This window comes from Hemitrygon akajei, chromosome 1 (assembly GCF_048418815.1).
Source record: "Hemitrygon akajei chromosome 1, sHemAka1.3, whole genome shotgun sequence".
NCBI lineage: Eukaryota > Metazoa > Chordata > Chondrichthyes > Myliobatiformes > Dasyatidae > Hemitrygon > Hemitrygon akajei.
The window spans coordinates 125,445,857-125,469,543 of record NC_133124.1 but is presented as its reverse complement, the minus strand read 5'-3'; the positions used below and the strand labels follow the sequence as shown (position 1 = coordinate 125,469,543).

Here is a 23,687-nt window from a genome sequence, read left to right as displayed (position 1 = left end):
CTTTTATGTTCTAGTCCTCTTGAAATGAATGCTAAAATTGTATTTGCCTCCCTCACCGCCAACTCAACCTGCAAGTTAACATTTAGGGAATCCTGCACGAGGACTTCCAAGTCCCTTTGTACCTTGGGGTTTTGAATTTTCTGTCCATTTAGAAAATAGTCTGCATTTTTGTTCCTTTTACCAAAGTGCATGACCATACACGTCCCGACACTATACTCCATTTGCCACAACTTTGCCCATTCTCCTGAATTGTCTCAGTTTTTCAGCCTCCCTACTTCCTGAACACTACCTGCCCCACCAACCTATCTTTGTGATGTAGCCACAAAGACATCAATTCCATCATCCAAATTATTGACATATAACATAAAAAGATGCAATCCCAACATCAACCCCTGCGGAATACCACTAGTCACTGGCAGCCAACCAGAAAAGGTTGCACTCTTTGCCTCCTGCCAATCAGCCAATGCTCTATCCATGCTAGTAACTTGCCTGTAATAACTTGGACTCTTAACTTGTGAGCAGCTTCCTGTGTGGTACCTTGTCAAAGGCCTTCTGAAAATCCAAGTTTGCAACATCCACTGATTCTCCTTTGACTATCTTATTTGTTATTGCTTCAAAGAATTCCAACAGATTCGTCAGGCAAGATTTTCCCTTGAGAGAACCATGCTGACTTTGGTGGCCTATTTTATCATGTACCTCAAGTACCCTGAGACCTCATCCTTAATAGACTCCAACATCTTCCCAACCAGTGAAATTGGGCTTACTATGCTCTCTTAGGCCCATGGACACTCTCAAATTACTGGCATACTGCTAGTGCCTGCCACGTGAAGATTGATGCAAAATACTTACTGAGTTCAACCACCATTTCTTTGTTCCTTAGTACTATCTCTCCAGCGTAATTTTCTAGTAGTTCGATACTCTTTATATATCTGAACAATCTTTTGGTTATTCTTTCCTCTGCTAGTGTCCCCTTCCAATCAATTGTGGATAGCTTCTCTCTGATGCCTCTGTAATTCCCTTTACTCCACTACAATACTGATACATCTGACTTTATCTTCTCTCTCTCTCTCTTGTACTGTGTCAAGTTTATTGTCATTTCGACCATAAGCTGCTGGTACAGTACACGGTAAAAACGAAACAGTGTTCCTCCAGGACCCTGGTGCTATATGAAACAATGCAAAACTACGCTAGACTATGTGAGACAGCACAAGGCTACACATACAAAACTGCACTAGACTACAGAACTGCACGGGACTACATAAAGTGCACAAAACAGTGCAGGGCAGTACAATAATTAATAAACAAGACAATAGGCACAGTAGAGGACAAACTACAATATAATAATAAATGATATAGATGTCAGTCTAGACTCTGAGTATTGAGGAGTCCGATGGCTTGGGGGAAGAAACTGTTACACAGTCTGATTATGAGTGTCCGAATGCTTCGGTACCTTATGCCAGATGGCAGGAGGGAGAAGAGTTTGTGTGGGGGGTGCATGGGGTCCTTCACAATACTGTTAGCTTTGCGGGTGCTGCGTGTCATACCTGCCAATCTCAAACTGTGCTACAACATCATCTACTATATTCTATATCCCTCATACATTCAATTATAACACTTCCGGTCCTGTAAGCTGAGTAATTTTAGGACAGTGAGTCTGGTCTTGTTGCATGCTCTTAGAATTCAAAATCATGATATAAAATTGATGTGCTTCTTAGAAATGTTCAAGTTAATTTCATTTGATAAAAAGCTAAAAGTTCACAAGTACAGAAGTTTTGATAAAATTGGCAATGAGATACTGTTGTTAAGGAGCACGTCCAAACCAGGGTTTGGATAAATTGGTATTGCTGAATGGAATTGGAATGAATGAACCCAAAGGTCAGTGCTAACAAATTTAGACATTGAAAAATGATAAAAGGATCTTCGGCTTTTAAATGGGAAGAATGGATAACAATAACTATAAAACAGATCAATTTGTTAAAGGAACAAAAGCATCATGCAAGTTTACCAGATTGATTGTTGGATGTAAGAAATAATGGTTCAATGAAATTCACTGGAACGATTTTCATTGGAGTAGAGAAGACCAAGTGGAGATTTATTAATGGAAAATAAGATTTTGGTAATAGATTGGTGAAAGGCATTCCTCAAATACTAAGTCAGTGCAGAGGTGTTACGGTGGGAGTGGGGAAAGGTTGACCATTTGCTAAAGGAAGAATTCAAACGATATTGTTTTAAATATATTTGTTTGCAGTATGGAAACTATGTTGTAGCAAGAACTTGCTGAGATACAAACCATTGAAGCAATGCAAAAAAAAAATGGGGGGAAACAGTTTACATCACTTTCAGCTGTTCCAGTAAAGCTAATACCAACATTCTGGGCTAAATGGCTTCATGCTGTAGACTTGTATGGTTCATTGTGTTAACGTAGCAGAATGTTAATCAGTTCCTCTAGTGTTTTAACATTACATTGCATCATTGAATTAAATAGTAAGGCTGCCTTAAAATGATTGTACTAACTGCTACACTATTGTGCTACCCTTAAGTACTGGAACTCTCAGCAAGTATCTCTCTGCTACTTGATGCCAGCTACCAGTCTTGCCCTGTTAATTCATCACTGTGTACGCACACAATTCCAGAAACTTGCCAGCATTTGCACTGAGGAATGCTGGTGGACCTATGTCTCTGAATCATGAATGTATTTAACAATTGTAATCAATAAACGATGAGTAAATCTGGGAAAACATGTTAATTATTTTTATGAAATTGCTAAGCTTTTTTTTTTGTTTAATGGAAAGGGGAAATGGAGAACTGTTGTTAATCATTTGGCATTCTGCTCCCTTCAGGAGAAGTTCTTTGAAGTGGCCTCAGAAATGATTGTGTACACCTACTTCTTTTCTGCTTCAGAGGATGCTTTGCCGCAGGTAAACTTCTCAAATTATATGAGGAAGCCCAGTGATAATTGTTCCGTGGTATAAATGCCATTATGTGGGAGATAGCTAGAAGGACTTCATATCAGCATCATTATGGCCCTTTTTCCCTTCTTAAAATGGTTTCAATTATTCTACAGGTGAACAGTTTTTATTCTTAAAGTTTCTCACCTTTCATGTTTGAGTCATAGAATTATTCATGTTGCGTTTAATTCTTTATATACATTATTTATTATTTCATTACCACTACATTAACACTTAAAGAGAATTGCATGAATGAATTGAAATCTGACCACTGTGGAAGAAATAAGTTTCCTGCAATGCAAGTTCAAGATACTTCAGGGAGCTTGGGATGTATAATTTGGGTGCTTAAATATTGATTTACCAAGTCTGGCCCAATCCATACCTTACATTATAGCTACTTGTGGAAGTTCTTGGGGGGGAAAAAAATCAAAGTAAATAGTGATATCAAAGTTGATCTTTTTGGTGAATGGTGACTTGTTATATAAAAAAATATAGGCACTTTTATCAGTGACATTATAGACAAGGACAGCAAAAAAAAGCTAAAATAACTTTAGTCCTAAGTCATGAGCTTACCTTTCATTTTAGTTAACTCAAATTTAACACAATGATGAGTTAAGGCAATGGAAAACACTACAGCACAGTACAGTCTCTTTGGCCCATGATGTTGTGACAACATGATAACCTACTCGAAAATCAATCTGACACCTCCCTCCTACATTCAGTAGCCCTCAGTTTTTCTTTCATCCATCTAATTATGTGTCTTAAGATTCTCTTAAATGTGCCTAATGTATCTGCCTCCACCACCATGCCTGACAGCACATTCCATGCACCCACCACTCTATATATTTAAAAAAAACTTGCTTCTGACATCCCCCTTCTATACTTTCCTCCCAGCACCTTAAAGTTATGCCCCCTTTTATTAACTATTTCTGGCCTGGGAAAATGTATCTTGCTTTCCACTCAATCTATATAACCATATAACAATTACAGCACGGAAACAGGCCATCTCGGCCCTTCTAGTCCGTGCCGAATGCTTACTCTCACCTAGTGCCAGCTACCTGCACTCAGCCCATAACCCTCCATTCCTTTCCTGTCCATATACCTTCCAATTTTTTTTAAGTGACAAAATCAAACCTGCCTCTACCACTTCTACTGGAAGCTGGTTCCACACAGCTACCACTCTCTGAGTAAAGAAGTTCCCCCTCGTGTTACCCCTAAACTTTGCCCCTTAACTCTCAACTCATGTCCTCTTGTTTGAATCTCCCCTACTCTCAATGGAAAAAGCCTATCCACGTCAACTCTATCTATGCCCCTCATAATTTTAAATACCTCTATCTATCTATGTCTCTTATCTTGTACACCTCTGTCAATTCAGCTCTCATCCTCCTCCCCTCCAAGGAGAAAAGCCCTAGCTGCTCAACCTATCCTCAAAAGATATGCTTTCTAATCCAGTCATCATCCTAGTAAATCTCCTCTGAACCCGATGCTCCAAGCGTGGTATAGAGTTGTAAGGTTACTTTGTGACTCTTGAACACAATTCCCTAACTAATGAAGGACAACATACCATATACCTTCTTAACCACACCATCAACTTGCATGGCATCTTTTAGCGATCTATTAACGTGAACCCCAAGATCCCTCCGTTCCTCCACACTATTAAGACTGCTGCCATTAACCTTGTATCCTGCCTTCAGGTTCGACCTTCCAAAGTGAATTACTTCATACTTTACTGGATTTAACTCCCATCTGCCACTTCTCAGCCAAGTTCTTCATCCTATCTGTACCTTCTACACTATCCACACTACCAGCAACTTTTGTGTCATCTGCAAACTTACTAACACACTCTTCCACTTCCTCATCTAAGGGCGGTGGGGTGGAGATATCTCATCTAATGGTGGTGGGAAGGAGATACCTCTCTACCAAAGGAGGTGTAAGGTGATCTTTCCCTCTGCTAGCCTGCAGGTCACCCTCAGCAAGGTGTAGCACCTGCTTAGACCCCCTGATCAGAGTCATGTGAAGCCATGGGAGCAGGTTGAGATGTTTGTACAAGCAGCTGGTGCATATCACATGGCCTGGTTATGCGATCACTGATGCCAAGTAGAAATCTCTGAAGAGTATTGATAATGGCTGTGGTCACCTGTCTTGTAAAGACACTGCCTAAAGAAGGCAGTGGCTAACTGATTCTGTAGAAAAAATTGTCAGGAACAGACAGGGTCATGGAAAGAACATGATCACCCACATCATACAAAATGGCACATAGTGAACGAATGGCTCAAATTCAACATTGTTACATAACCAGCCTTTCCTGTTTATGTCACAACTAGCTAGATTAGCTATGTAAATTTGATGCAAGTTGATCAACATCTAATGTAGGTGTTTCTAACCTGTCGGGAATTTCCAGCATCCTCATTCGTTTCATATTTCCAACATCAGCAGTGTTTTAACTCTGAATTCCAGCATTGCAGGAAATGCGGAAGTACTTCAAATTTCAAAACTTCGAAGTAAATTTCTTACCAAAGTACACATATGTCACCATATACAACTTTGAGATTTGTTTTCTTGTGGACATTCTCCATAATAGAATCAATGAAAGATTGCACCCAACAGGGCAGACAAACGATCAATGAGCAAACAACAACAATCTGTGCAAAGACAAAAGAAAAAAGAAATAATAAATAAATAAGCATTAAGTATTGGGAACGTGAGATGAACTGCCCTAGAAAGATACAAGACATTGAAGCAGAATTAGGCTATTTGGTCCATTAAGCCTGCTCTGGCATTTCATCATGGCTGATCTATTTCACCTCAGCCCCAATCTCCTGCCTTCTCCCCTATCCCCTCATGCCCTGACTAATCAAGAATCTATCAATCTCTACCTTAAATATATTTAAAGACTTGGCCTCCACAGCTGCCTATCGCAAAGAATTCCACATATTCACCACTCTCTGGCTAAAGAAATTCCTCCTCATCTCAGTTCTAAAACAATGCCCCTCTATTCTGAGGTTCTGTCATCTGGTCTAAGACTTTCTCACCATAAAAAAACATCCTCTCCATATCCACTCTTTCAAGGCCTTTCACCATTTGATAGGTTTCAATAAGGTCACCATTCATTTTTTGAATTCTGGTGAATACAGGCCCCAAGCCATCAAATGCTCTTCATATGACAAACCATTCAATCACGAAATAATTTTTAGGAGCCTTCTTTGAACCCTCCGCTGTTTCAGCATATCCTTTTTAAGATGAGGGGTCCAACCCTGCTCACAATACTCTAAGTGAAGCCTCACAAGTGCTTTATAAAGCCTCAACATTACATCCTTTCTTTTGTATTCTAGTCCTCTTGAATGCTAACATCGCAGTTGCTTTCCTCACCATAGACACAACCTGCAAATTGACCTTTTAGGGAATCCTTCACAAAGACTCCCAAGTCCCTTTGTGCCTCAGTTTTCTTTTGTATTTTTTTGTATTAGAAAACAGTCGAACCTTTCATTTTTTCTAAGTCCTTCTGTAGCCTCTCTATTTCATCAAAACTACCTGCCCCTCCACCTATCTTCATATCGTCTACAAACTTTGCAACAAAGCCATTAATTCCATCATTCAAATAATTGACATAAAATAACATAAAAAGAATTGGTCCCAACACAGACCTTTGCCGGCAGCCAACCAGAAAAGGCTCCCTTTATTCCCACTCTGCCTCTTGCCAATCAGCCACTACTTTATCCATGCTAGAATCTTTTCCTGTAATACAATAGGCTCGTAGCTTAATAGGTGGCCTCATGTGTGGCCCCTTGTCAAAGGCTTTCTGAAAATCCAAGTACAAAACATCAACTGATTCTCCTTTGCCTGTCCTGTTTGCTATTTCTTCAAAGATTTCCAACAGATCTGTCAGGCAAGATTTTCAGTGAGGAAACCATGCTATCATATGCCTCTGAGTACTCCAAAACAACATCCTTAACAGTCAACTCCAACACCTTCCCACCACTGAGGTCAGACTAACTGGCCTATAATTTCCTTTCTTCTGCCTCTCTCTCTTTTATCTTAAAAAAAACTGCAATTTTCCAGTCTTCCGGAACCTAGACCTAAACCTTGAATACTACAGCACAGTACAGGCCCTTCAGCCCTCAATGATGTGCCAACCCCTATATTCCTTTAAAAAAAAAGTACTAAACCGACACTACCCTGTAACCCTCTATTTTTCTTTCATCCATGTGCCTGTCCAAGAGGCTCTTAAATACCCCTAATGTTTTAGCCTCCACCACCATCCCTGGCAAGTCATTCCAGGCACCCACAACCCTCTGTGTTTTAAAAAAAACAAACAACTTACCCCTGATGTCTCCCTTAAACTTCCCTCCTTTAACTTTGTACATATGCCCTCTGGTGTTTGCTATTCGTACCCTGAGAAACAGGTACTGGCTATCCACCCTATCTGTGCCTCTCATAATCTTGTAGACCTCTATCAAGTCCCCTCTCATCCTTCTACGCTCCAAAGAGAAAAGTCCCAGACTTGTTTTCCAATCCAGGCAACATCCTGGTAAATCTCCTCTGCACCCTCTCCATAGCTTCCACATCCTTTCTATAATGAGGTGACCAGAACTGAACACAATACTCTTAAGTGTGGTCTCACCAGAGATTTGTAGAGTTGCAACATGACCTCTCTACTGTTGAACTCAATCCCCCAATTAATGAAGCCTAGCATCCCATAGGCCTTCTTAACTATCCTATCAACCTGTGCAGCGACCTTGAGGGATGTATGGATTTGAACCCCAAGGTCCCTCTTCATCCACACTCTTAAGTTACCAACCATTAACCCTGTACGCAGCCTTCTGGTTTGTCCTTCCAAAATGCATCACCTCACACTTGTCCGGATTCAACTCCATCTGCCACTTTTCTGCCCAACTCTGCATCCTGTCTGTATCCTCTTGTAACCTTCGACAACCTACAGCTCCATCCACAACTCCTCCAATCTTCATGTCATCCACAAACTTACTCACCCATCCTTCTGCCTCTTCATCCAGGTCATTTATAAAAATCACAAAGAGCAGGGGTCCAGGACAGATCCTTGCAGCACTCCACTAGTCACCGACCTCCAGGCAGGATACTTTCCTTCCACTACTACCCTCTGCTTTCTTTCTGTAAGCCAATTTTTTTGTCCAAACAGCCAAGGTTCCACTGATCCCATGCCTCATGACTTTCTGGATGAGTCTCTCATGGGGGATCTTCCAGAACCTTTACAGAATCTAGTGATTCTTGAAAGATCATTACTAATACCCCCACAATCTCTTTACCACATCTTTCAGAACACTGGGGTGTACACCATCTGGTCCAGGTGACTTATCTACCTTCAGACCTTTCAGATTCCCAAGAACCATCTCCTAATAATGGTAACTTCATACACTTCATGATCCCTGATGACACCTGGAACTTCCACCATACTGCTAGTGTCTTCCACAGTGAAAACTGATGCAAAATACTTATTCAGTTTGACCACCATTTCCTTGTCCCCATTACTACCTCTCCAGCATAGTTTTCCAATGGTACAATATCCACTCTCGCCTCTTTTTCATTTTATGTATCTGAAGAAACTTTTGGTATCCTCTTTAATATTATCGGCTAGCCTACTTTTATATTCCATCTTAACCTCCTTAATGACTATTTTAGTTTTAGTTTTTAAAAGCTTCCCAAACCTCTAACTTCCCACTAATTTTTTGCTCTATTATATGCCCTCCCTTTGGCTTTTATGTTGGCTTCGACTTCTCTTGTTAGCCACAGTGGTGTCATCTTTCCTTTAGAATACTTCTTCCTCTTTGGGATGTATATATCCTGTGTTTTCTGAATTGCTTCCAGAAATAACAGCCGTTGCTTTTCTGCTGTCATCCCTTCCAGTGTCTTTTCCAATCACTTCTGGCTAACTCTTCTCTCATGCCTCTGTAATTCCCTTTACTCAACTGTAATACTCAAGGGTGCAGTGCTAGCCAGAGCACACTCTGCACATCTTTAAGAAAAAAGCTGAACTAAACAAGCTAATTAATTAGGTGCCGCCCAGGGTGATTTGAGTATCTCAAACTGCTGATCTCCGGGGATTTTTGTGTACAACAGACTCTGGAGTTTACAAAGAATGGTGCCAAAAACAAAAAACTAAAATCCAGCGAGTGGCTGTTACTGTGAGTGAAACATTTTGTTAAATCCACTCGCTGGATGTTTTTTTGTTTTTGGCATCATTCTTTGTAAACTCCAGAGTCTGTTGTGCGTAAAAATCCCAGGAGATTAGCAGTTTCTGAGATATTCAAATCACCCTGGGCGGCACCTAATTAATTAGCTTGTTTAGTTTGGCTTTTTTCTTAAAGATGTGCCAGGTGTGCTCCACCCCTGGTAATACTGATACATCTAACTTTAGCTTCTTTTCAAAATTCAAGGTGAATTTGACAGACAGACATATTTTATTGATCCCGAGGGAAATTGGGTTTCGTTACAGTCGCACCAACCAAGAATAGTGTAGACAATATAGCAATATAAAACCATAAATAATTAAATAATAATAGGTAAATTATGCCAAGGGGAATTAAGTCCAGGACCAGCCTATTGGCTCAGGGTGTCTGACAATCTGAGGGAGGAGTTGTAAAGTTTGATGGCCACAGGCAGGAATGACTTCCTATGACGCTCAGTGTTGCATCTCGGTGGAATGAGTCTCTGGCTGAATGTACTCCTGTGCCTAACCAGTACATTATGGAGTGGATGGGAGACATTGTCCAAGATGGCATGCAACTTGGACAGCGTCCTCTTTTCAGACACCACCGACAGAGAGTCCGTTTCCACCCCCACAACATCACTGGCCTTACAAATGAGTTTGTTAATTCTGTTGGTGTCTGCTACCCTCAGCCTGCTGTCCCAGCACACACCATATTGTGATCACTTTCTTTTAAGGGTTCTTTTTACCTTAAGCTCTCTAATCAATTCCGGGTTGATTGTACAATACCCAATTCAGAATAGCTGATCCTCTAGAGGCTCAACCATGAGCTGCTCTAAAAAGCCATCTCATAGGCATTCTAGAAATTCCCCCTCTCGGAATCCTGCTCCAATCAGATTTTTCCAATCTACCTGCATATTTAAATCCCCCATGACTATTGTAACATTGCCCTTTTGGCATGCATTTTCTATCTCCCATTGTAAATTGTAGACCACAAGCTTACTACGGTTTGGAGGTCTGTATGTCCATTCAGTTCAGTGATGGAGCACATGAAGTTGAATGAAGTTATCCCCACTGGTTCAGGAGCCTGATGATTGAGGGATAATAGGAGTTCCTGAACCAGGTGGCGAGAGTCCTGAGGCTCCTCTACCTCCTTCCTGATAGCATCAGCAAGAAGAGAGTGTGACCTGAATGGTGACAGACCCTAATGATGAATGCTGATCCCCTATGACAACACTCCCTATAGATGTGCTCAGTGGTGAGGAGGGTTTTTCCTGTGATGAACCAGTCAATATACTCTCCACCACACATCTATGGAAGTCGTTCGGTTTTAGATGTCAATCCGAATCTCCGCACACTCCTGAGGGAGTAGAGGTTTCGTCATGCTTTCTTCCTAATTGCATTTAAGTGCTGGGTTCAGGTCAGGTCCGCTGAAATTATAACACCGAGGAATTAAATGTTGCTGACCCTTGCCACCTCTGAACCCCAATGATAACTGGCTTATAAGCTTCCAATTTCCTGCTTTTGAAGTCCATAATCAGCTCCCTGGTCTTGCTGACATTGAGAGAGAGGTTGTTATTGGGGCAATAACAATTTTCAGTCTCCCTCCTATATTCTGATTCATCACTACCTTTGATTCGGCCGTTGACTGTGGTGTCGTCAGTAAACTTAAATATGGCATGTGAAGTCATAAGTGTAAAGTGAGTAAAACAGGGTGCTAAATCCAAAGCCTTGTGTTCTACTGTGCCGATGGAGTTTATGGAGATGTTGTTGCCAATCCTGAACTTACTAGGGTCAGTGAGTGCGGAAATCAAAGATCCAATTACACAAGGATCTGTTGAGGCCAAGGCCTTGAAGCTTATTGATTAGTTTTGAGGGGAAGATAGTACTGACTGCGAGCTGTAGTTGATAAAGAGCATCCTGATGTCTGCATCTTTGCTGTCCAAATGTTCCAGGGTTGAGTGAAGAGCCAATGCAATGGCATCTGCTGTGACCTGTTGTGCCGGTAGGCAAATTGGAATGGATCCAAGTCGCTTCTCAGACAGGAGTTGATGCATTTTATCACCAACCTCTCAAAACACTTCATCATAGTGGATGCAAGTGCAACCAGACTATACACATCGAGGCAGATTACCCCATTATTCTTAGGCACTGGTATAATTGAAGGCTGCTTGAAGCAGGTAGGTACTTCAAGTGAGGGGTTAAAGATGTCAGTGAACACTCCAGCCAGTTGATCAGCACAGGTCTTCTGTACTCGACCAGGTATTCCATATGGACCAGATGCGCCCATTGTGCTCCTTTCTGTTCTCATCCTGTGGTTTTGTTCTGTATTGACAGTCTGGTCCAAGTCCAATCCATTTCTGCCATCTTTGTGCCAACCCTATCACCTTCCATTTACAATCAGATACAGGGGGAGTGTGTGACTGGTTACTTCTGACCATTACTGTTGGATGCTTAAGTCATACAAGGACACCATTTTTCTCAAGGGCCTGGTGTTTCATGATCAGACCTCTTGCTTAACTATTTCACACTTTAGCATAGTCCTTGTTTTTTTTTCATAACAATAAGACATTAGGCCATTCAGTTCCTTAAGTCTGCACCACCATTCCATCAGGACTGATTTATTATCCGTCTCAGCCCTATTCTCCTGCCTTCGCCCCATTATCTTTGACACCCTTACTGATCAGAACCTATTAATTTCCACTTTAAATATACCCAATGATTTGGTCTCTGCAACCGTCAGTGACAATGAATTCCGCAGATTCACCACCCTCTGGCTAAAGAAATTCCTCCTCATCTCTGTTTAAAGGACATCCTTCTATTCTGAATCTGTGCCCTCTTCCCCCTATAAGTATCATCTTCTTCATGTCCACTCCATCTAGGTCTTTAAATATTCAATAGGTTTCAATGAAATCTCCCCTCATTATTCTAAACTCCAGTGAATATGGGACCAGAGCCACCAAATGCTCCTCATCTGTTAACCCTTTCATTCCTGGGATCATTCTCATGAACCACCTCTGGACCCTCTACAATGCCAGCAGATCCTTTCTCAGATAATAGGCCTAAAAGTGCTCACAATACCCCAGTCTGACTAATGCCTTATAAAGCCTCAGCATTACATCCTTAACCATGGCTGGTTTCATAACCATGGAAACAGCACATAGAACAATGAAACTTTGATTTTTAACAAAAATGTCTTCGAAGTAACCACTCTGGTTCTAATCCTGATGTGGCTATTCCAGTTTTAATTTCCTCGCATTGCTCTTCAAAACAGTTAATTGACTACTTTAAATTGCCCCTAGCATAAGTGGGTTACAGGAGAAATACTGATGTTAAGGGAGGGGATTGATGAGATTACAATAGGAACAAGTGGGATAGATGTGGATTGGTATTTGATGCTCTGTACTGTTGTGATGGGCCAAAGACCTGTTTTTGTGCTGTACAGTTTTATGATGTTAGTGCTGTATTGTGCATTAGCATAGATCAAGAATGCATTGACAGGTTTTGTGGCTAATAGTCACTTCTTAACAGACACACCCTCTTGGTTGATTTGCCTGAGCTTGTTTTAGACTATGCAGAATGATATTTAGGGAAGAATTTAATATGTTCTTGCTGGTTTTCTTACCCCCTTAAACCAATAATTTAAGAATATAGATCACTAATGAACAATACAGGCCCGTCAGCCAACAATATTGTGCTGACCTTTTAACCTACTCTTAGATTAACCTAATCCTTCCCTCCTACATAGACTTGATATTTCTTTCATCCATGTGCCTAGCTAAGAATTTCCTAAATGTGCCTAATTTATCTCCCCCCCCCCCCCCCATATTCTTCCAGTCGCCTTAAAATTATGCCCCTTTGTATTTGCCATTTTCTCCCTGGGGGAAAAAGTCTCTTGCACTTTTAATTTACAAATATACAAAGGCATATTTTAATATTTTATAAATGAATAATTCACTCAGTTATCTGTTATAATCTGATTCTGGAAAAAATAGAAAAAAATCTGAAACGAAATCTTAAAAATTAGACTTCTGATCATGCATTTAACTGTTGTATTTTCTACATATGACTGTCATGCCTATGTTTAATGGCGAGGTAAACAGGTCTGCTGGTGGTGTGATAGATGCATGAGGCTGAATTTAAATTGACCTTTTACAGCTAGTTGGTACATGAATTAGGAGGACCAAACAAATGCAAACCAGTTACTGGAAGGTGCAATTCTTACTCTGATCTAATGAATATTGTAGACATTTGGAGAAGCTGGGCTTTAGACATAATATTGCAGTGTATTTCAGTTACCTAAATTTGGGTATTCCTAACGTATATCTGGTGCCCTCCCTCTCCAGAAACTTTAAATATTTGTATGGATTTCTCAGTATGGCAGATTGAATACTTTGACTGTTAATAATTGTTATTGCTGGTGACAAGTAATTAGTTTTTAGTTATGGAGAGGCGATTAGTTTTGTTTCTTCCCATCCCATGCCCCATTCTTCTCAGATGCTGACAGTGAGGACTTTATAAAAGAGATAGTTACTGTCCCTCTGCTGGAGATGATCTTTGCTTGATAATTCTATGATACAAATGCTACTTCTCAGCTATGAATCACGAACAAGAGAAAATCTGCAGATGCTAGAAATCCAAGCATGATCAACAAAATGCTGGAGGCCCGAAACGTTGACTGTACTTTTTTCCATGGATGCTGCCTGGCCTGCTGAGTTCCTTCAGCATTTTTTGTGTGTTGCTCTCAACCATGGATGTTGCTTTCCTTTTGCATGGCAGTGATGTTCTCTTAATTTACTGAAGAGAATTGTATGTTTGTGCAAACATCTGTGAACATGCCCTCTTAAGACTTTGTGATGGAAAGACAGTCATTATTGAAGAAACTGAAGGTGTTTGGATCTTGGACTCTGCCCTAAACTTCTCCTCCATTGGTGCCCAGGGGCTTGGATAGTGGAACTTGAACAATCGCAGTCCTCTTTCTTATTTCAAGGACTAGTGTGTTTTTCTTATGCTGCTCATTGATTTCACTTTTATTAAAGTTAACAGTAAATTTATTATTGAAGTATGTGTGTCACCATATACTGCTCTGAGATTCATTTTCTTGCAGGTATTCACAGTAAAACAAAAAAAAATGGAATTAATGAAAAACTACAAAGACTGACAATCTCCAAAAGAAGACAAGCAAGCAAGGGAGCACATAGTGAGATAGATAATAACAAAATTGTAAAATAAATAGAAAAATAAATAAAATAAAACCTAATTTAACTAAAATAGCCAAACAAACAAACTCACTAAGAACATGAGTTGTAGAGTTCTTGAAATTGAATCCATAGGTTGTGGAATCAGTTAAGAGTTCAGTTGAGTCAAGTTTTCTGTGCTAGTTCAGGAGCCTGATGGTTGTAGGATAGTAACCAGAGCTTCTTCATGCCATACGTGATCAAATCCTTTCTCACTGTACTTCAGCACTTTGGTCCATGTTTGAATCATTCACCAATACTGTGCTTAGCAACACCTAGTTTGGATTTCAAGAGGGTGATTAGATATAGAGCCTAATCATCCTGCTGAAACCCAAACAGGACATTGCTAAGCAGACTATTAGTTAGTGAATGCCATTTTGTTGCCCGTGTTAATGACATCACTGTCACATTGCTGTTGAGTGAAAATAGTCTGGATGGTTATTAGCAAAATTGGAACAAACACGAAATGCTGGAGGAAATCAGCAAGCCAGGCAATACGCATGGAAAGGAATGAACAGTGGACAATTTATGCCAAGACCCTTCATTAGGACTCCAAGCAAAATTGGATTGGATTTCATTTCATGAACAGGGCCTACTATGCCAGTCTTCTACATGGTTGAATAATGTCCATAGTTGTAACTTCACTACAACAGCTTAGCCGGAGGTTCAACTAGTTCAGGACCACAGGTCTACGGTGCTACAGCTGGAGAGTTATTAGGACCCATATTTTTTGTCATATCCAGTACTGATTGGCCACTTCTTGATAACATGGGGTGAATCCAAATAGCTAAAGACTAGGTGACTTGATGGCATGAATTCCTGAAGAAAGCTCTGTTATAATAAGAAGAATAGATTAAGTAGATAGACAGAGAGACTTTTTTTCTCCAGAGCGGGAATGGCTAATACATAGGGGCATGATTTTAAGGTGACGGGGGGGAATATGGGGGGTGGATTTCAGGGATAAGTATATTATATGGAGAGTGGTGATGTTGGAGCAGATACATTAGGAGCATTTAAGAAACTCTTAGCAGGCACATGGATGATAGAAAAATGGAGAGCTATGTAGGAGGGAAGGGTTAGATTGATCTTAGAGTAGGTTAGAAGGTTTGCACAACATCGTGGGCTAAAAAATCTGTAATGCTCTATGTTCTCTGTTAGTTCATTGGCATGGTTGAACCTAGTTGTAGCTGCTTCAGCCAAGCCTTTAGCACTTGCACCCTGGGCCCTGCTGTCACTGAAGATGCAGGAGTTTTGGAACTGGCTTTTCCTGTTAATGATTTTAATTATCCACCATTCTATTCCAGTAAATTTGGAAACTCTGCAGAACTTTGACTGGATCTCTTTGTTAGATTATTTAGCTCTGTGTCATGCATGATGGAGACAGTAAAGTGAGAGATATCCTGTAGCATGAGAATACCAACTGCCATGCTGAACATTGTTCCTGTTGTTGGCTCACTAATACCCAGTTCTGAGTTGCCTGAACTACAATGAGTCTGTCCCAATTTACACAGTTGGAAGCCATGCAACATAACGAAAGACGTCTTTGATGTTAGGACAGACCACCTCTGCAGATCTGAATAGTATTCATTTCTACTGATGTTATCCTGGATAGATTCTGCCATGAATAACCTGGTGAGGATGAGGGCAAATAGGTCTATCTCTTCTGTTGGTTTAAGATTCTTCCAAACCAATTTGATGATGAACAATGAAGTTCACCACCCAAAATACTTGCTATGTACCACTACCACAATATCTTCCAAGTGTTTTTCAACACTGAGCTGTTGAAATGCATTGATACATCAGCTGAAAGGAAGTGATAGGTGATAATCAGGAGAAGCTTTCCTTCATGTGTTTGGCATAACAAACAAATCAAGAACAGGTGATTACTTAGGGTGAGAAAGCTAATGGGGTTAAGATAGGAGAATGGGGTTCAAAGGGATAATAAATCAGCCTTGATGGAATGGCGGAGCAGATTAACTGGGCTGAATGCCCTAATTCTGCTCCTATGTCTTATGTTGCTCTCACTCAATGTGCCACAACAACAATCGCAGTCGAATTCAGCAAGACCAATGAGCTGATTATTGACTTCAGGAGGGGAAAACCAGAGGTCCATGAGCCAGTCCTCAGCAAGGGATCAGAAGTGGAGAGGGTCAGCAAATTTGAATTCCTCCGTGTTATCACTCCAGAGGACCTGTGCTGGGACAGCACCTAAGTGCAAGTACAAAGAAAGCAAGGCAGCACCTCTACTTAGAAGTTTGTGAAGATTTGGCATGACATCTAAAACTTTGATAAACTTCTATAGAAGTGGAGAGTATACTGACTGGTTACATCGCAGCCTGGTATGGAAACACCAATGTCTTGAACAGAAAATCCTACCAAGAGTAGTAGACACAGCCCAGTCCATCATGGGTGAAGCCCTCCCATCATTGAGCACATCTACACAGAGCGTTGTTGCAGGAAAGCAGCATCCATCACTAGGAAACCCCACCATCTGGGGGTTGAACCTGATGGGAGATAATTTTTTTTCTTTTGTATTCACACAGTTTTGTCTTTTGCACATTGATTTTTTTTGTCCACTCTGTTGTGTGTAGTCTTTCATGGATTCTATTATGTGTCTCGGATTTACTGAGTATGCACGCAAGAAAATGAATCTCAGGGTTATATATAGTGACATATACGTACTTTGATAATAAATTTATTTTGAACTTTTTAGGCCATTTGGCTTTTTAAGCCTGCTCAACCATTCATTAGGTTTCTGGCTCATCTTCGACCTTGGCCCCATCCCCTTATCCTTTGATTTTCTTATCCAAAATCTATCAAACTTGTTTTGAATGACTGTGCCTCCACAGCTCTCTGACTGTGAATTCCTCATTCACTGGATGTAGAAAATTTCCCTTGTTTCAATTCTTACTCTGAAACTCAGCCCCATGGCTCTTGACTACTCAGCCAGGGGAAACATCATTCCTACCACCATCCTGTTGAGTCTTGGAAGAATATTGTCAATTTTGGTGAGATCATCTCAATTTTTCTGAACATCAGTGCTGTCTACTTGTTCTCCGAGAACTTTGTCTATTCAATCTCTGAAAACTCGCCAACTCCAAAATTCAGTCCTGAGAATCTTCAATGCATTCCCTTTTATATCTTTCCTTAGGTAGGGAGTCCAAAATTGTACACGATACTCCATGTGCAGTCTCCGCAAGACCTCGAGGCCATGTACCATTTGCTTTTCTAATTGCTTGCTGCTCCTACCAGTTACCTTAGTGACTTGTGTACAGGACACCTGTCCCACTGAACGTCAGTTTATCTCAATTTGTCACCAGATGGGGGAAAATGGTGTTTTGCAAATTAAAGTGGATGATTTCACATTTTTCCAGATAATATTCCAGATGTTCGTTTATCACCCACTCACTCAGCTAGTCTATGTCAATGGAGCCTCTTCACATCCTTCTGCCTACTCACAGCCCCACCTAGCTTTATATAATCAACAAACTCAGAAATAATTGTGTTTAGTTCCGTCAGCCAGATAGTTAAGACAATTTGTGAACCAATTTTGTGTTGCCTCATTGGTTACAGTCTGCAAAAATGAGAGAGACCCATTTATGTGCTTTATTTATGGAGGGGAATAAATAGTGGGCATTTCGGGCTAAGACACTTCATCAGGTCCAGGTGATGGATCTTGGCCCAAAATGTCAACAGTTTATTCCCCTCTTTAGATTCTTAATGAATTGCTGAGTTCCTCCAGCATTTTGTGTGCATTGCTGAAGGATTTCCAGCATTTTGTGTCGCTCAAGATTTCTCACATTTGTAGAATCTCCTGTGTTTATTATTTGCAATATTTGCTTTTTGTTAACCAGTTCTAGGTCTTTGCCAGTGTATTGCCCTAGTTCCATGTACTTCAACTTTGCTGACCAATGTCCTTTACTGGACCTTATTGAAAGCCATCTAAAACCTGAATATACCATATTTTCTGTGTGTCTCTTTATCTGTTTTACTGGGAGTAAACCCCCCCCCCCCCCCATTTCCAAGAAAAATTCAATGGATTGTCAAACTTATTTTCAAAAGTCTATCCTAACTGCATAATCCCATTATTCTTTTCAATATGTTTTGTTTTCACATATTTCATTATACACTCAGTGACCACTTCATTAGGTACAGGAGTGGAACTTGGTGTGGTATTCTGCTGCTTTAGCCCATCCACTTCAAGGTTCAATGTGTTGTGCATTCAGAGTTGCTCTTTTGCACACCACTGTTGTAATTCCTTAGTATTTGAGTTACTGTTGCCTTCCTGTTAGCCTGCACCAGTCTGACCTCTCTGATTAACAAGGCATTTTCACCCACAAAAATCCCATTTACTATTTTGTGTTTTGCAGCATTCTCTGTAAACTCTAGAGACTATTGTGCATGAAAATCCCAGGAGATCAGCGGTTTCTGAGATACTCAAACCACCCCGTCTGGCATCAACCATCATTCCACAGTTAAAATCACTTAAATCTTATTTCTTCCCCATTCTGATGTTTGGACTGAACAACAAAGTTCAAAATAAAATTTTTATTATCAGAGTACATACATGTCACCACATACAACCCTGAGATTCTTTTTCCTGTGGGCATACTCAGAAAATCTATGGAACAGTAACTGTAAACAGGATCAATGAAAGAGCAGGAGCATAGAAGGCAACGAACTGTGCAAATGCAAATATAAATAAATAGCAATAAATAACAGCATGAAATAACAAGATATAAAGAGTCCTTTAAGTGACATCATTGGTTGTGGGAATGTCTCAGTAGATGAGTGCTGTCATCCCCTTTTGTTCAAGAGCTTGAAAGTCGCAGGGTAGTAACTGTTCTTGACCCTGGTGGTCAGCATGCTTTTATGCATTGAGTTGTTGCCTCTTGATTGGCTGATTAGATAGTTGCATTAATGAGCAGCTATACCTAATAATGTTGCCACTAAGTGTAGACTCCAGCATTTTCTCCCCCTTTGATGTTCAGTAATAGTTTGATAGAGGCCCATTTTCACTCTTTCCCTCCCCTCTTAAGTAGTAGACTTGCATTTATTACCTTTCAGGCTAAAGAGTGATTCTAGAGTCTGAAGTATTTTGAAAGATGATGCATTAATGTATATGACAAACAACATTGGACCCAGTACAGGTCCCTGAGGCACACCACTAGTCACCAGCCTTCAACCTGACAAACAGTTATCCACCACTACTCTTTGGCATCTCCCATCCAGCCACTGTTGAATCCATTTTACTACTTCAATATTAATACCTAACGATTAAACCTTCCTAACAAACCTTCCATGCGGAACCTTGTCAAAGGCCTTACTGAAGTCCATATAGACAACATCCACTGCTTTACCCTCGTCAACTTTCCTAGTAACCTCTTCAAAAAAATTCAATAAGATTTGTCAAACATGACCTTCCATGCACATATCCATGTTGATTGTTCCTAATCAGACCCTGTCTATCCTGATAATTATATATACCATCTCTAAGAATACTTTCCATTAATTTACCCATCACTAACGTCAAACCTACAGGCCTATAATTGCTAGGTTTACTCTTAGAACCCTTTTTAAACAATGGAACAACATGAGCAATACGCCAGTCCTCTGGCACCATCCCCGTTTCTAATGACATTTGAAATATTTCTGCTATTTCTGCACTAACTTCCCTCATGGTCCTAGGGAACATCCTGTCAGGACCCGGAGATTTATCCACTTTTATATTCCTTAACAGCGCCAGTACTTCCTCCTCTTTAATCGTCATAGTTTCCATAACTTTCCTACTTGTTTCCCTCGCGTTTCTCAATTCAATATCCTTCCCCTTAGTGAATACCGAAGAAAAGAAATTGTTCAAAATCTCCCCCATCTCTTTTGGCTCCACATATAGCTGTCCACTCTGATTCTCTAAGGGACCAATTTTATCCCTCACTATCCTTTTGCTATTAATAACTGTAGAAACCCTTTGGATTTATTTTCACCTTACTTGCAAAAGCAACCTCGTATCTTCTTTTAGCTTTTCTAATTTCTTTCTTAAGATTCTTTTTACATTCTTTATATTCCTCGAGGACCTCATTTACTCCGTGTTGCCTATATGTATTGTAGATATCTCTCTTTTTCCGAACCAAGTTTCCAATATCCCTTGAAAACCATGGCTCTCTCAAACTTTTAACCTTTCCTTTCAACCTAACAGGAACATAAAGATTCTGTACCCTCAAAATTTCACCTTTAAATGACCTCCATTTCTCTATTACATCCTTCCCATAAAACAAATTGCCCCAATCCACTCCTTCTAAATCCTTTCGCATCTCCTCAAAGTTAGCCTTTCTGCAATCAAAAATCTCAACCCTGGGTCCAGTCCTATCCTTCTCCATAATTATATTGAATCTAATGGCATTTTGATCAGTGGACCCGGTGCTTCCCAATACATACCTCTGTCACCTGACCTATCTCATTCCCTAACAGGAAATCCAACACTGCCCCTTATCTAGTTGGTATCTCTAAATATTGCTGCAGAAAACCATCCTGCACACATTTTACAAACTCCAAACCATCCAGCCCTTTTACAGAATGGGCTTCCCAGTCTATGTGTGGAAAATTAAAATCTCCCACAATCACAACCCTGTGCTTTCTACAAATTTCTGCTATTCTCGTTCCCCATTAGGTGGTCTATAATACACCCCTATAAGTGTTACTACACCTTTCCCATTCCTCAACTCCACCCAAATAGTCTCCCTAGACGAGCCCTGTAATCTATCCTGCCAGAGCACTGCTGTAATATTTTCTCTGACAAGCTCCCCCTCTTGTCCCTCCGATTCTATCACACCTGAAGCAACGAAATCCAGGAATATTTAGTTGCCAATCACACCCCTCCTGCAACCATGTTTCACTAATAGCTACAACATCATATTTCCAGGTATCAATCCATGCTCTAAGCTCATCCACCTTTCTTACAATGTTCCCTGCATTAAAATAAATGCATTTAAGAAATTCTCCACCTCTTCCTCTCTGTTTATCTCTAACGGTGCAAACAACTTTACTATCTTTTTCTTCCTTCTCCCATACATCTGTTCCTACACTCTGGTTCCCCTTCCCCCTTGTATCTAGTTTATCTCTAGGACTGTATCTCTAGTAAAATACAAATACTCCTTTCTGTTTGTTTCTTATTCTCACAAAACCTTTTGGGTCTTGTACTTCTAGAAGGTTTTTTATGTCTGTGAAGATGGACACAAAGAATTTCTATGCTGTTTGCTTGTTCAGCATTATTAGTCATTCCATCCCTATTTATAAAGGACTTTTTTGCCTTCACTAGTCTTTCATAATTTGTTCTTGCTTGCCATCAGTTTACTCTCATTCTATACCTTTTCTTTTCCAATCTCTTAGGACTCCTTCTTGGGCCTACTGTTACTTCTGGCATTTTTAGGAGTCTTTTCCTGATTCTGGACTTCAAAGTCAATACTAGAGACTGTCAGGGCTACTTGTGCCTTATACCATTGTGCCAACTTCTCTAGTGGCTCTGCCTTGCTAGAGAAATGGAACATTCCCAGGGATTGTGCTTATGGTCATGTATGTTTATGTGAAGATTCCCATGCCAGTCTGTTGCATCATGATTTTTATAGAGCATTGTCCTAGTTTAAACATCAGCCCCCAGCTGAGTTGCAACCTTCCCCAGTGAGGAAGGTTCTGCAAGGTTAACTAGGTTGAGAGCATCCTTGCTAAATGCCCACCACCCAAAAAGGTGACATACATCTATCAGAATTGCTCCTAAAAATCTTTGGGTTTTTTGTTTTCACAAAATTCATTGTCTACTTCCCTCCCTTTTAAAAAGGGCTCTTACTGTAGGTTTGTAGAAGTGCTATTACTTCACTACAGAATATTCAAACCCTTCTGAGTTTACTGTGATACTTTTCCACCAGGATATCACTGTTCAGGAGCTTCCCGCTGTGTTGGTGTTCAAAGATGGAACCTACTACATGTATGATGGTGAGTAAAGAAGGGGTGGTTTGTTTTTACTTCAAAGCTGTGTGAATGCCATTTTTATGGAAAAGACCACGCAGAAGATGCAAGTAAAGCAAATAAGTGAAATTAGGCTTTGTTACGTTTTTCTTAGTACTTTCAGACAGTGAAGCACCAAAGTCCATTACTTTAATGAAATTACGAGTGTTAAGAATAGTGTGACACTTTGCAATTGCTTCTGAACTCCTGTAAATAACATGATTGGAATGGTTTTGGTATTGCACTTTTAGATTTATTTTCAGCGGTGAATCTATACTGATTGAATTTGTTGCGCATTTCCAATAAGTCTTTTGAGTAGGTTCAGTTCATAAGTGGTATGAATTCTTTAATTCTCTTTGGTGTATTGCTTTTGCTTTTACTATTGTATGCCAGAATTGCTTAGTTTTGGTACCAGTTTAAAAAGTTCCATATAATTAAAATACATCAACTTCCAGTCTCCAAGAGAAACTAACTTACAAGTCAATCTAGCATATTCAGAATACCTGATCTGGATGTCTCCTTATCTAGTGGTATTCATCAAAAGTAATGCTGGCTTATTTTGTTCGCCCTGCTTGCAATTTCAAAAATCTTTGGAAAAAGCTTGACGTAAAGTTAGTGTGTATTCCTTGGTTCATTTGCTTGTTCATTGTGAAGTGTTGAGTTACCTGTTCTTGTAATAATCACATACAGATGTCTTGAGGGGGAAAAAAACTGAAATCACCATGCCCTTTCTTATTTTTGAAACTACTATATATGATAGATTCAGAAGCACTGTGGAGAACAATGTCAGTGTTATTTCCAATGCTGAACTTACACAAAAGACTTAGGGAAATGTGCAACAAATTCAAACTTTGTTGTGAATTCCAGTCTGCTGAAAGTACCCTGTTTTGCTGATTGTTTTAAATATCCTATTGAAGCATCCCTTCTTCGTTGCTTGGTTTGATCCGTGCTGCCTAATAGCTACTTGTACAATAGGTTCAACAATGCTGCACATTCAAGTAGGCAGAGAGATTAGTTTAATTAGCCATTTGATTACTAATTTAATCAGTTTAGTATGACATTGTGGGCCAAAGGGCCTATTCCTGTGCTATATTGTTTTATGTTCTATTTTATGGTCTCCTATCAGTTAATAAACTTGTTATCAATTTTCCTTGGAGGCAGTATTTCTCCAATTTTGGGTTTGTGTTGTCATCTTGGTGGTTAGATTCCAAGTTCTGGATCTCTCTCCAAGAGCCTCGCCACCTCCCTATACTTTTAAAACTCTAACACCACATGTCCTAAGTTTTCCATCTGATTTGGAATCAAAGCCTGAAGGTCAATCAG

General features: G+C 40.1%; 1 protein-coding gene across 2 annotated transcripts in view; it reads left to right on the top strand.

Annotated features, from left to right (window-relative positions):
• Positions 1 to 23,687, top strand: part of LOC140730741 (protein disulfide-isomerase TMX3-like) — a 119,642-nt gene that overhangs the window by 31,165 nt on the left and 64,790 nt on the right. For both annotated transcript variants that reach the window (XM_073051589.1, XM_073051580.1), the window contains exons 8-9: positions 2,841 to 2,918; positions 22,286 to 22,352. In XM_073051589.1, coding sequence (XP_072907690.1) covers positions 2,841 to 2,918; positions 22,286 to 22,352 — 145 coding nt within the window. The remainder of the gene's footprint in view (positions 1 to 2,840; positions 2,919 to 22,285; positions 22,353 to 23,687) is intronic.